Here is a 15975-nt window from a genome sequence, read left to right on the forward strand (position 1 = left end):
TGGAAATGTCATTTTCTGTTTGAGATAAATTTTTAGAGTTACATATATTTATTTCGAAGCTTTCATGTAGCTGGCTGGGCAGTCATAGAAAAGGAATTTATTTGAATTTTAATTTAATAATTTTATTGATTGATTTTTAAGTAGAGCATAATAAAATTACATTAGTTAAAATTAGTTGATTAAACTTTGTACACAAAACATTACACTTTATTTTAACATATTGTAGCATCACCCTTAATATTTTCTTTTACTTATGCAATAGAAAGAGACATACAATTATCATGGAAAACTTTCAACGATGGCAGCTCTTGCCACGCTTAAGTCAGAAAAGTATGTGAACGGTGAATGTGAAGTTAATCGTGGTAATTTCTCGTCAAAAATTTTCTGCTCATATTTTTTTTGTTTCTAATCAACATACACAAAAAAAAAAATATATAAAAATTTTCTAATTAATTTAATTAAAGTATTATAGATGAAATTTTAAGTTGTTTAAATAAAATAAATCGGAAATTCGGACAAATGTTTTGTAACCGGTGGTAGTTGGTAACATCTAGAAAAAGAATAAAATATAAAGAGTAAAAAGTATTTAGCAAAAGTTCCCTGAAATATAGCTTAAGCGTTCAGTTAATATTATATCTTGTTATAATTTTATTTATGTAAATATTGTAATTTATTTTGTAAAGAAATGACAGAAGAAAATTCCAAAAATGAAAGTGAAAAAAATCCAAATGGAAAAAAAGTACGTCGGGCATTTTCAATGCCTAGAAATCCATTTCGTTGGTCGCGAAAATATAAAACAAATAAGAATGATTCAACTATAATAAGTGAAAATTGTAGCAACACAAATTATAATTCAATAAACTCATCATCATTGTGTAATTCAACTGCAGAAAATAAGGCCAAAACATTAACATTAACGTCAATAAATAATGTTGAAAATAAATTAAAAAATTTGTCAACAAATAACGAAGAAACAACAAAACATCAAAATCAATCCCGCCCAAAGGATAATAATTTTATCTCTACAGCGAATCGTGTATTTAGACGTTCATCTTTTAGAAAATTCTTATCAAGAATTGCTCATCATGTGAATTCAGTTAGTCTTGGTGTAAGTGATAAAAAAAATACTTAAAACAATAAATTTTTAATAAATATATTAATCATTATTGTTATTGTCATAAAAATTAGTCATATTCAATATTCAATTGTATTCAATTGTAACAGAATGAAAAAATATCCTTATCTAATGAGGGTATAGCTATGTATATAAATATCTGCATATTTGTAATATATAAAAATATATATGTATATATGTATACAATGTGTCAATTATTGGATACAAAATAATGTATTATTTTTTCCCATTTCACTGGTTAGGCATATACTTTAAAAATGTGATTGTATACAACCATAAAGCATAGGTGCTCATAAAAAAAAAAACAGAAAAAAATTTAAATTAATGGTCAATTGATTTCAATTAATTTTACCTTGAGAGAGAATTATCTTCTATGTGATGATATTTGTATCAGTACGTACATATAAGATAAATTTTGAAAAATGCAAATTAAAATCTGCATAGAAATTGTTCTACATAATTTTATTATATATAATTTGTATGGTTTTTTTTTGATACGATTTTACTGATATTTCCTGTTTAAATAGGTAATTCATTTTTAGCTGAAAATTTTGTCTACATACTTATAAATAACCAAATTTTTATCGTTAATATTAGGTAGGTACTAGTATTTAAAATAAATTGGGGCAGATAGATAGATAGGGAAGTATACCTGAATTTATGTGCTAAGAAAATTTTAGAAACTACTTATTACCTACTATTGTCTCTAAAGAATGTAAAAATTAAGAAGTCTTTCATATTTGATCATCTTCGGCAATAACATGCATACATAATTCTAAATATGTATACCTAGGTAGTTAAGTAGTTATTTTAAAAATGTTTTGGTGGCATATTTGTTAGATAGCTTTTAGAATAAATAAATTGAATGTGCAATTGTGAAGTACAAGCATACCTACTATTTATATATGTTTTAATATATTTTTATATAAGTAATTTAATAATTTATGTACAACAAGTTAATAATAAAATTATCAATATCTTTATTTTTCCTGGGTGGGTCTTATCTACTTAGACTCTTATCGCTATTAACTCAATGTCTAATAACATAATAACATTAAAAAATGATGCATAAATATTGGTGATAAATTTATAAGATTATTAAAAGGAGCTAGTTTAATATATTTTTACTAAGAGATTTTGAGTAAATTTTATAAATAATTATATTATAATATTTTAATAGGAAATCGTTCATTTATATTCTATAAAAATTTTTATTTTTAGCTTTCCTTTCATAACATTGAATTTTTAAAAACTTAAAAATAAGAAATCAACGATTGGAAAAAAATGATAAATTCTTTATGAAAAGAAATTTTGGTTCAAGTCTTTCATCGATGAAATTGATAAGTACATCTACTTGCTTTTCCATTAACTTACATTGAAACATCTGTCAATTGCAAATCATTAAACTATTAAAATTATGTGATACCCGAAAGGATTTAAAAATTTATTACTTTGAAGTATATGTAATTCGGCAAGCGAATTTAAGAGATGAATTTCTATTGAAATGCATGTTGGTATGAATTGAATGCCAAATTTGATATTTTAAATAGCATTAATAAATTTGCTACATTTTGTTCCCAAAAAACCCTTGAATATTTTTCATCTTTCAGCCTTTCTGCTAATTTATAACGAACTTCATTGTAACTAAAATATTAGTAGTTATTGAATGTTCTTCCTTTAATTTTTTTTCATATCTTCTCATAAGTATAATAAAGTTTGAGAATTTTTTAAATTTGCAATTGCTTTTACTATAGAATTTTTATTGCAATTAAAGTTGCATACGTATAAGTTTTATTAAAAAAATTAATTGTTATCAAAAAATTTATCAACATTTTCTTATCATTGTATACAATTATTTTCAAAAAAAAAAAAAATTATAGATAATTAGGTAGGTACTTAATTTTTGAGTGTCTTTCAATTATTCAATAAAAAAATTTTAGGACCCCAATTACAGAAAATCTCTGTTTTGAAATCTTTTAAAGAAAAAAAAATTGAAATTTGTCTTCTCATGTGTGTTCTATATTATGCAACAATAAGTACCTACTACATATTTTATTCATTCATTTACGTTCATCTGATTGTAACCATTTATGTAATGTTAATAATAAAATATTTATTTTTTTTATAAGTTGTAAGATTTTTATTATGAAATTTTTTTTCTCTATTTATCCGTTTTGAAATTCCTCACATTTTCCAGTTGTCTGTCTCTGTAGTAATAAAACATTTAAAATATTCCAAAAAGCTTTATAAGTGCATGCCTTTTTTATGTGATAAAAACGAACATCGCTATATTTCAAACTAAATAAAATGATTTATTTAAATAAGTTAAACAAAAAAAAAACTTGTACTTCTGATATTAATTAAATATGTATGCTTGTAATAAAAATTTTGTCTTATTAAATTATCAATTAAAAGTTTTTATTGTTTATTGACAAAAATGATATTCATTTTTGCATGTATAATGCATGTAAGAAATTAGAGTTAATGGTTTGAATTTTTATTGAGAAATTGGTAATTAAAAATAAATTTTGTATGTTGGTGCATTAAATATTCAACATGCATATGTAAAGAAGATATTTAAATTTATAAGAACGTACATAAGAACAATCGGGGTTTTATTTTAAATCATTCAATAAATTACAATTTGTTTTTATAGCAAACGGACGAAATGATCAACCTTCCATATAGGCCATATAGATACATTTTTCCTTTTTAATGTCATTAAGGTCTTCCCAGTTTTAATTTTAATGTATTAATAATAATATTTTAAATTTTTATTAATTATGATCCTTACATTAATTTCGTTTAAACTAAGTTTTATTTGTTTATATTAATACGGGTTTATATTCATTTCTATCCCAAATTTTCAAACATTTTTCATTTATCGCTATTTCGAATTCATAATCCAATAAGTACTCTTTTTGCTTGATAGTGTTAATGTACTTAAAAGTAAATACAAAAATATTTTTACTTTCACTTCTAATGTTCTCTTATCATCTTTCTTTAAATCTTAAGTAATTTTTTCTACTCTTATTGATTCCGTTTTGTGCTTATTATGCATGTACATATGTAGTTATTTTTTGCAGTTATTTTATAAACTTATTAAAATTTTTCTTTGTTTTTACTGCAATTTTCACTTATATTTTAATTTTTTTATTTATAAGAAAAGTAGTTATTTTATATGACGTATTTATTTTAAACGTGCAAATTTCTTTTATTTAACATTCAAAAATAAAAAAAAAAATTTCACAAAATAGGAAACCATAAAAAAAAATGAAAATGATAATATAAACCTAAAAATGATTGCTTGAAATGCACGTGTTTAAATTGATGATTTTGTTTTTATAAGAAAAGATCAACGAAAGAATAAGTAAATTATGCTTTTTTACATCATAGAGTAATAAATTTGAAATTGAAATTTTGCCTAAATATATTGTATAATATGTATATTAAAATGTGTAGTCGATAATGTAAAATGCCGGTCGACAATAATTGCATCTGGCAGTCACCAACCGGCAATCAGCAATTTATGCCAAAAAGAAACTTTTGCATATCAATTTTCACGTACAACTTTTGCACATAACAGGTTGACAATTGGTTAAGCAATTAATTGTTGTTGATTATTTGAATTTGACATTTTATTGAAATGACATTTGATTGAATAAAATGAACTTATCACAGAAAATTTTCAATGTTGCACAAAAAACAAAATCAGCAGTTGAAATTTATTACAAAAATGCCAAAAAAATTTTAACAATACACCAAGCAAATGACATTATTGATTAAGCGACATTTGTGTTTTGTATTATCCCTTAAACTACAAATGTAGACATTTTTTGACAACATTAAAAATTACAATGCTTTTGTTAACTGCAATATCGATTAAGATGCAAAAGAAATCAACTCGTATTTTATACTATCGATTTCATCTATATTATGTATAAATAATATCTAAAATTTAGTCCTTTTTTGCTGTAATTTTAACACAATGCCTATAAGTATGATGATGAGCTCCAATAAGTATTGATTTTAAATTATAAAAAATTTTTATTAAGTATCTGTGTGAATAACTATTATTGATAAATGAATATTGTAGAATTTTTGATAGTTCTTGTCTGTTAATTCAATGATACTCTTTAGATTCTGTTGTTCATTGTTCTTTGTTTATTATGTTTTTTAGTTAAACATTATTCTATTCCATTTTGAAAATTTAAATACTCACTATTCTTTTCTTGTTTCTCTTAAATATTTTAAGTACTTATAAGTATTTAAAAATTTTATTTCCATCGTCTTTTTTTTCCTGAAAACATCTACTACTTATATTAAAAATCTCAGAAAATTTCTTTTCCTGTAATTAGAGGCAAGTTGTAATTAGAATGAATAATAGACTTCTAAGAATATGCTAGTAGTTTTGACTAAGTATTTTTTTTTATTAATTTTTGGAAGATATTTGGCATATGAAAATAATTTCAATTATTTCAAATGATAAATTTCAATATGCAGTAGAGTTTAGAAATTTTTTGGAAAAAGTACCTACCCCAAAATCTCGTATGAAACTTTTGAGTTTCGTAAATAGATCCTAAATATAAATAGTTAAATTACTAATAATTATCTATAAAAAGAATTGATCTTAATATATGTAGATATGCAGATGTTTTTGTCGAAAAATAAAAATCTATTCACTTATATAAATTGAATGCTTTTATACTTAACTATTAATAAAATTTTGAATGAAATCAAAAAAAATTAGACATCATATTTTCCCTTTCAATTGTTTTACAATTAATTAAGTTGTTTAAAATTTAAAATTCAATTTAAGTATAAAATAATATGTTAGATGCGTATGTAAACAAGGTTAATTTCAATGACCTTTTTAACAGAAAAAATATTGCTGTAATTGTATTGAATATTTTATGAATGATATTAAAATTTTGTTGTCATTGTTATTTTATTTACTTACTTATTATGTTTAATTTTCATGTGATATTTAATAAAAGATTGAATAAAATTCCAATTAAGTTCAACCGAATTTAATTACATTATTTTAATATTTTTAATTAGTAATGAAGTTTAAATGGTGTTGAATTTATTTTATTTAATTTTAAGTTCAATATGTTTAATTACAAATGCAAGTAATACTAAGTATATTGTATGCTTCTATTATAGAAAATTATTTATCTTGTTAAGTATATAATTTAATAATTATTTGCAATATTTAAGTAGCTCTATAAAAATATTTAATTGAATGTACATATGTGTGTTTACCTATGATTCAAGAATTAATCGTAATATTTTCTTTAATATTCAATTTGAACATAAACATTTGATTTTATTTTAAAACAAACAACAAAAAATATCTATAATCTTACAGGGATTGGCAGTAAATAAAAGTTAAATATTGATAACTAGAAAGGGTATTAATTTACTAATTGAATCAGAAATTTACTAACATGAAACTATGCTATTCGATACTTATAAGTGTTTGCAGGTTTTTCTAATGAATTTTCAAATGATATTTTATTCTACCGAGGTGAAGATCGATAAGATTTATAAGCTTATAAAATCACCTGCTACACTCCAAAATATAATTGCAATTCAAATTGTCAAATGAATTTGAGATTTATAACAAGGGTATGAATTTTTGTAAAAATCAAAATGTTTCAAAGTCAAATTATTTCTACAATATAAGTATTCCCAATTATTTATTGCCTGTATAATGTAATAATTTTAAATAAATTTAAACAAAGCCAAAGTTCTTAGTTTTTTAAATTTTTCAAAATTTTCATTTGAAAACACAATGTTATTACATATATTATACTCGTAGAACATAAAGTATGCATATACATAAAATTATTTTTATGAGCTCTCAAGTGCCAAATTCAGGAAAAAACTTTTAAAGATATTCATATGAAGTTGCTAATTTAATAAATTTCGCTTACACGTTACATCGCATGTAGAAAAAAAACTAATTTTGTTGTTTAAATTTTGTTATTTAGTATTATTCATCCTAATCAAATCCAAAACAATCACATTTTTTAAAGATTTTTTGCCACTTATATTCAAGGTGGTTTTTGAATTTAAGTTACTTATTTATTAATTAGTATATACTTAGTAGATAACACAGAAATAATTTAAATAACACAGAATTATAATTATAATTTTAATAACATGAAAGTAATTTTGTTAAAACAAAATAAAATTTGTATATAAACAGTGAAATTCTGTGTTGAAATGGCGGGTTTTGAAATGAAAGTTATTACTTATGTTATAAAAATTGAACCATACTTTTAGAAATTTCTGTGTTTTGAGAATAAATTAGTTTGTTTGAAGACAATTTGAATACGCTTCCTTTTTGATACTAAAACAGAAAATTTGGAACTAATGTAAATATTACCGATTTCATTCTATTAATCAGGGAGCATTTATTTACATACTTAATCATGAAATCCATAATAGAATATATCATCTTAATTGACAATAGCATCACTACTAGCTAAAGTATGGCGTAGTTCAAGATTGTAAAATAGATTTATGTATACATAATTTAATGAGACATACACATATAAGATACAATTTAAATTTTTAAATTCTTAATAGAATAAAAACTAAGTACCTATACGAAATATTATCAAAAATTCCTTTTTACAAGAGAAGAAAAACTTAATATAATCTGCACTTTTAATCGTTGATTATCTTAAAAGAAAAAAATAAATAGTTTTCTTTGTAGTGAATTATTAAAAAGAAAATAAGCAATTATATATAGCTTACCTATTACACTAAGTACTTGAACATTAGTATGTACTTAGATGATTTACATTTCAATGCAACAGGTGAATAACCTACAATGTAATAATGTATTTATTGAAAATTACATTGAATAAACGATATAAACAATTTCGAGGTTAACTAAACGTGATCTAAAATACGATTTTATTAGTTATTAGTGATCCATATCATAAGTATGAAATTTTTACAATTTCTTTAAATACATTTTTTTTTATATTGAATAAGTTAAGTCTTTCATATTTTAATTTACATTAATTTTAAAAATTTATAATTTTAGGCAAATAAACAAATGTCAAATCGAAATGACGGTCGTAATACCTTATCATCAGTTGATCGTGTACCACCAATTGAAGGATATCAATGGGCGCCGGATCAAACGCCTGGTGTTACTGGCCTTAAAAATCATGGCAATACATGCTTTATGAATGCTGTATTACAATGTTTAAGTCATACTGATATTTTGGCTGAATATTTTGTTCTAGACCAATATAAAGTAAGTATAACAAGTCCACATAATATTCGAGATATATATCGAGATTTTATAATTACTTAATATAAATTGATAGAATTAACATTTCTATTCAATTATTCTAAAAATATAATATAATTACAATGAATTTGTATTTAAATATTTAATTTAATCTGAGCAAAAGTAAAGATAATAAATAAATTCTAGTTATCTAGCATCATAAGAAAACTACTGTATATTTTGTTAGGTTAACTAAACTGTTTTTTTTTACTTACAATGTAATCCAATTGAAACAGCCACCTTCTATATTATTTCCTATAAGCGTTTAAATAATTTTGAGTTTAAGTAAATGTTTTATTAAATTAATTATATTTGGTAGATAATATTTTGCTCTAAAGATTAATATTCAATATTTGTAAAAACATAATTCTTTAATATAATTAATAAATTTTCTTTGCTAAATCTTTATGGAATTCAGCATGCATTATGTCATCATTAAATATATCCAGGAAATATATAACTACTGATATTTCATGACTGTAATTTAAGCGAACAAATTTTATTCCCTTACTTAAACAATGCCTATTAAAATTTTTCTTATTCAAAACGATCCAATTAAGGCAATTACCTTAAAATTTTGTTTAAATTTAAACTTAAATACAAAAGAAATGTACTATTTACAATTTCTAAGATATTATTAGACCTAATAATTTTAATTAATCTCTGTAAAAACTTTATCTCAACATATATTATTATATTTTATATATGTGCGTATACATAATAAATTTAGTGTATAGTCTCATAGATCTGTTGAGTTAATTAAAGAAAAACGCTTCCTTTAACTAAATTTTCACATCTGCTAAAACATTTTGATATATCAATATGATATTTCTAGAGTAGCAAACATATTGTATATTTTATTTTACAATCAAATAGAATGTTTTTTTCTATTATTAACACCTGTTGCATAATAATTCGACACTATATCTGATATAGTGTATATGAACTTGAATATATGGCGAATAAAGAGTATATAAATTTCATGACGTTAATAACGTTTTGCTTCTTCTTAGTTTTTATTGCTTCAACTTTATTCAATTTTGATAAAAAGTTTTGAACGTGTTTGTAAAATTAGCGATTATTTAAAATAGGGCAAAAAAATGTAGCATATCATAAGTAAACTTAAATTTTCCTTATCTTAATACTTTAATTTAAAAATTGAATAAAAATTCAATTCTAAATTAAAAACAAGAAAAAAGAAAAATAATACAACAATGATACTAATTAATCAAAAACAATTAAATTTTGGTTTTAAGAGTTGTTTTAAGGAACAAATATTTGCATTAATTATTAAAAAAACTGCTTTATTTTGGTTTTAGGTTGATTTAAAGAGGCGTAACAAAATTAACTCTAAAAAATTCGGTACCAAAGGAGAATTAACTGAACAATTGGCAAATGTGTTAAAAGCTTTATGGTTATGTAAAAATGATCCCGATCATAGTACTGGATTTAAGGTAATTTCAAAGTAACTTTTTTATAGTTTTTGTTTTTATTGTCATATACCTTTAAATTTTTTTAGCATACTAATTAGATAGATTCTATTAATTTAATAAAATATACAACAATATTTCAGGCGGTTGTTGACCGATACGGTACTCAATTTCGTAGTTCAACACAGCATGATGCTCAAGAATTTTTATTTTGGTTATTAGATAAAGTACACGAAGATTTAAATACAGCCTCGAAAAAACGCTATAAATCTATTAAGGTAAAATAGAAAATTAAATTGTATTTATTTTTTTTTTTGTTGTTTGATATTTTATTAATTATTTTTTAATTTAAAATTTTAGAATAATTATGGGCGGCCTGATGAAGTCATAGCTGCCGAAACATTAGCCAATCATATACGATGTAATAATTCTTTTGTACAAGCTGTATTTCAGGCACAATTTAGATCATCTTTAACATGTCCACGTTGCAAAAAACAAAGCAATACATTTGATCCATTTCATTGTGTTTCAGTTCAGTTACCACAATTATCACAGCAAATTATTTTTATAACTGTGTTATATGTTAAACAACATCCAAAGCAAATAAAATTGGGCCTAACTGTTCCATCTGGTTCACCTATTATTGCATTACGTGAACAATTACATTCAGATACTGGTATTGCTATAAATCGTATTGTTTTAGCCGATATTAATGAAACAGGATTTTCAAGAGTATTCTGTGATTCTCAGCCAGTATCTACTTTAGATGGTATAAATACGGTATATTGCATTGAGATACCTGAAATTAAAGATGAAAACTCAACGGATTTGATGCTTTTAATTGCAAATGTTAAAAAAACTGGTGACGGGTCTGTTGAAAAATTTGGTAAGAGTTCTCGAGAGGCATCTAATAGATTTAATTATATTTATTTAACACCTCTTTTTGTTTTAGGAACTCCATTTTGCATACAAGTAAATCGTGATTGTTCATATGTTGAACTACAAAAAAAGCTGTTAAAAGAAATGTCGTCAATTATTAAACCTGAAACGTTTTGTTACACTACTCCTTTGAGTGAAATGTTTCAAATAAGGCTGCAAGATCCTTCAGCTGATCCAGATACTTATTTAGAACAAGTTGAACATCCATTATTTATGGAAATAATTGATATGGCATTATCAGTTCTGTCACATGATGCGGGCCCTCCTCATATTAAACTTTTATTAGAATGGGCCGAACCAGATAAATTTTTTTCAGATTTGACTGATCCAATTGTTGAACACGAAAGTGTTTCATCTCTTAAAGAAAAGAATATAAATGAAGGTGCTTTAACATTAGAACAATGCCTGGAACATTATACAAAAGCTGAAACTTTGAGTGCAGAAGATGCTTGGCGTTGTCCAAATTGCCAACAATATTTACCGGTAGTAAAAACCTTAGGTCTGTGGTCTTTGCCGGACATCTTAGTTATACATTTCAAACGCTTCCGCCAGCAACATGAAAAAGGACCAGATTCTGCTAAACTGACAACTATGGTTAAATTTCCACTAACAAATTTTGATATGTCGCCACATTTGGCACGTGATTGTTACGGCAATCCAGTTGGTAATAGCGGTTCAAATAATTCTACGTTAAGTAGTAATGCAGAAACCAGTCGAAATCTGGGAACTTTCGGAAGCCCTTGGCGTAGATCTAGAGATCATTTTAATAAAATTGGGAAAGATAAAGATCCAAAAGATAATAGGTACGATCTGTATGCAGTATGTTATCATCAGGGTGACACACTCGAAACTGGACACTACACAGCAGCTTGTAAAAATCCATATGATCATCAATGGTATAATCTTCTTTTTTTAATTTAAATTATGTAAATATTCATTTCTAATTATTTTAGGTATAAATTTGATGATCAAAGGGTGACGCATGTGTTATCAGATAACATTCAAGATGAAATTGTAAACAATGAAGCTTACATGTTATTCTATCAAAGAAGAAAAATTGATAATGCCGAATGTTCTGGTACAAGCTCTACCAATTCTTCTGACCATTGGGTATCAAGAATTGCAGCGTCTTCTGTGCCAGGCCCCCCAACAGTTCAGCCAACGACGACCTCAAGTAGCACCGTAACACCAATAGTCGAAGCATCAATAAGTATGCCACCTTCGTTAATTACCCCCGAAGATAAACCAGAAATACGATCGAAAGAATCACCAAAATTAACAAAACCATTAGAAAGCACGATAATTTCGTCAGCCGTAACCGAAGTTATTCCTGTACCTATTGTGCAAAAGCCTGTCGAAGTTATAAATGAAAACAAAACTCTTGAAGTTATCGTAGTTGAAAAAACTGATGAAATTGCTGAAGTTGACATTGAAAGCTTGGAATTTGCAGATAATGATGCTAACGAAGAAGATGATTCCATGGTTAATGATACTGAAAGTAAAACAGATAAAAAAGAAGTTATAAATACAACAGATATTCTGCAAGGTGAATCTTTTAATTCAAAAATAAAAGTTTTGCAAGAGTTACCAACGACTTCTTACTCAATGATCAAAAGTACAAGTATTACAAGTGATAATAGCAATTGTAATAGTACAGCAAGCAATGTCAGTAGCAATACTTCAAGTAGTGCTAGTTCTAGCAACGAAACTTCAACTGCTAAAAAACTTATGAATGGACATCATAAGGATATAACCGATGAAATTAAGTCAATTTCTGATGAAATTAAAATTCCCAATAAGTCTGATTTATCATTAACTGAGTCATTAACAAATGGTATTTGTTGGCCAATACGTAAAACAAATTCACCTAGCTCTGAATCGATATCATCACAGCCCATTCCAATGCATAATATTGGTTCAGTTCCGATTCATGGCACACAACGATCAGCTAGTGGAGTATATATTAAAGAACATATGTTGTCGACTAGTTTAAAAAGTAATTATAGTAGTGGTAATGATTTGGTTAGCGCCAGTGTCAATTTACGTCATTCATTCTCAACAAGTTCTAATTATAAATTAAGGGAATGTGACACAGCGTCAACATCTGCTGCGGCTTTGACAATGTTAAGAAATTCATCAAATACTTGTAGTAAAGACACCTTAATATATATTGATCAACAAAATGGTCACCATAGTTTAATAGAAGATGATGATACATTTTTGGGCAGCCGATCGTTATGGGTATGATTATGTTAAAAAAACTTTTATGGAAAAATATTATTTCTTTTTTTTTTTTTAGATATCCCCTGTCACACCTCATAAATTAATAACAGTTTCACCAAAGAATTAAATGATAAGAATTTAAATTATATGTATACTTACATATTTTTTTATTTATTCAACTTCATTGAATTGAAGCGGGAACCTATATATAGTGTAACTTATATATAGTAATTTCCAGATAAAAATATTGTTTATGTTGTTTTTTATTTTTAACAAGTTTTTTAAAATTTATACATATATTTATTATTTGTAAAATTTTTATTCAAATTATATACAATTTGACCACCTGAATATTTAAAAAAGAAAATTTGAAACTCAACATTCGCAACATATTTTATAGGTACTATAGTAAATAAAATTTGTTAGTTAAGTAAAAAGAAAATATTAAAAGATAATTAAGAAAAACTTTAAAATAAAATATTAAACAAACAAATTAAAATTTATAAATTTGATTAAAACAAAGAAAAAAATTTAGTAAAATGTCATAAAGTATGTTGAAAATTTTTATTGAATATCAATATTAATATATATTAATATTATAACGATAATTCGACGATTAAAGATAAGAATATTAAAAATTAAAAAAAAATGAGGAATGAAAATAAATAAATTATTAAAAATGTAAATTATTTTAGAATTTTATAGACACATAGTACAATCATGAATATTAGGAGTAATTTATGAAAAAAAAATAAAACATTATTAGAATACAATTATAAATCGAAACGCAGACAAAACATTAAAAAAAAAAACGAATATTGAATAGAAACAAAGTTACCATTCATCATAGATGATTTTTATTTCGAACAATTTATTTTTGAAAAAAAAAGGAAAAAACAAAAAAAAAATTTAAAAAGAATATTTATAAAAAAATTTAATAATTAGTTTTAAAATACGAACTTAATATATTAGTGACTTGAAATTAACAATAAAAGAATCAAATTACTATTATTGGGCTCTAAACTATTTAAAAAATCTTGCAATATTATTTGCTAGGAGAAATTTTTTTAAAATTAATTTACATATGTAGAATTCGCTTTTCTATACAAATTTTAGTTATTTCAAAAAGGAGAATGAAAATTTTTTTGGCCTCTTTTTAATTCTATAAAAATCTTTTAAGATTGCTTAATGATAGCAAATGGAAAAAAATGAAGCAAGTCTTTTAATTAAATTGCCACCAGAAATTTTTTATGAATAAATAAAAAACTTCGAGAAAGTATAAAAAAGCTTAAATAAATTATAATTTTTATTAGTAATGAGTTGGCTAATGATCTGTAAACTTTTTTCTAAAATATAAAACCGATTTGATTTAAAACTTTAAGAAACGTTTAAGAAATATCAATTCCTAGCTATGAATTCTATGTGTATGACAAAAATAATTTTATGTAAAACAGAAACTGAAATATCTTATCTTTTAAGTTTTTAAGAAACCAAACCCTGGAAATTTAAAAAAATGGAAAAAATATTTTTGTACATTAATTCGAAATTATTTTCAAAACTAATAGTTTTAAATTTTTTTATTTAATCTTAATTTAATAAAAAATTGTTACTCCCACTGCATTACAAAATATTACGTAAAGAACAGAATGTTCGGTAAAACATTTGTGCTTAGTTACAAAAATTAGTTGGATTTTTATTTTAAAATTAAATTTTAACATGTCTGATATTAAGGCGAATATAAGACTTTTTATTGTTATAGAAACAAATTATTCGCTCACTATATTATGTGTATGATATAATTATTAAAATTTGAAAACTCGAATTAAAACTCAAAAAACTGTTACATTGCTCATAAAATTATAATTAATGAAGGTATGGAAAATTATGATTTAACGAATGATGGCATTAAATATGTTTTCATATGTAGGTAACGTAAATTGCTTTAAAAGTTAGTAAATGAATCGAATTTTTAATAGTGCGTTGGAATAAAAACTAAATACAATTATTAATTCTTTCTATATAGGTTTATCATGTAATGAACTAAAATAATTGTAAATATAAAATTAAAATTAAATAGTCAAAAAATTAATAAATGTTTACCCAAACTAATTTCTTCAAAAAAAAACCAAATTCATCTATAAAACACAATTATTTTATTATAAATAATAGGCATATTTTCATTTCAAGTCACTGATATATTATTAATAATGTGAATTAATCGAAGTAACGAAAATTTTTTTATTTGCAAAAAGTTAAAATTACGATGAAAAAATTAAACCTTAAAAAGAGTAGATTATTTAAAATAAAAAAAAATTAAAAACTAAAAATTAAATTATATAAAACCATTTTTATTTGTTATCTAAAAAAAAATCTTATATCTATAAATATATTTAAATAAATGTAGAAAAAAATGTATATTATTTGTGTTAACCATTTATTATTTAAATAAAAATTAAAATTATCTTATAAGAAATGAAAGTAAGTAAAAAAAAAATTGTTTCAAATAAAGGCCAAAAAATATATTTGTGTTTTCAATAATTATGCGATAATTATTTATTTTTTAAAAGTTTCCTTTAATCCATACGATAATTTTTAATTTAAATTATGAAAAAAAGTTTGCTTTCAGGTTGAGTATATTTTTTTGACCCGAATTTTGAATGCAACATATTATAAAATTCTATATGGAAAAATTATTAACATTTTTAATTTTAGGTAATTTTTAAAATTCAGTGCTAAATTAAATAAAAATTCAATCTTGTTTTTTTTTAAGGAACGTTAACCTTATTATCCAAATTTATTATAATTATATTAACCTAAAAAGTATTAGTCGCATTGCTTAAGGTGATATTTTATTGAAGAGCATTTTAGTTTGCGGTGTAGAATTTCGATTTTTAAAATTGGTTATTGTGAAAAACTCAAGTTTTGAATAACAA

At 23.8% G+C, this 15975-nt stretch overlaps 1 protein-coding gene across 1 annotated transcript; it reads left to right on the forward strand.

Annotated features, from left to right (window-relative positions):
* The first annotated feature begins 347 nt into the window (after nt 1–347).
* On the forward strand, nt 348–15314 carry LOC129611042 (ubiquitin carboxyl-terminal hydrolase 31). Its single transcript, XM_055523957.1, has 8 exons — nt 348–1108; nt 8199–8414; nt 9770–9904; nt 10024–10158; nt 10241–10766; nt 10833–11715; nt 11773–13060; nt 13119–15314. The coding sequence occupies exons 1-8, from the start codon at nt 686–688 to the stop codon at nt 13167–13169; spliced, it is 3657 nt and encodes a 1218-aa protein (XP_055379932.1). The 5' UTR covers nt 348–685; the 3' UTR covers nt 13170–15314.
* Nucleotides 15315–15975: the final 661 nt, after the last annotated feature.

The sequence above is a fragment of the Condylostylus longicornis genome, unplaced genomic scaffold (genome assembly GCF_029603195.1).
Source record: "Condylostylus longicornis isolate FDR11 unplaced genomic scaffold, ASM2960319v2 ptg000048l, whole genome shotgun sequence".
In the NCBI taxonomy this organism is placed as follows: Eukaryota; Metazoa; Arthropoda; class Insecta; order Diptera; family Dolichopodidae; genus Condylostylus; species Condylostylus longicornis.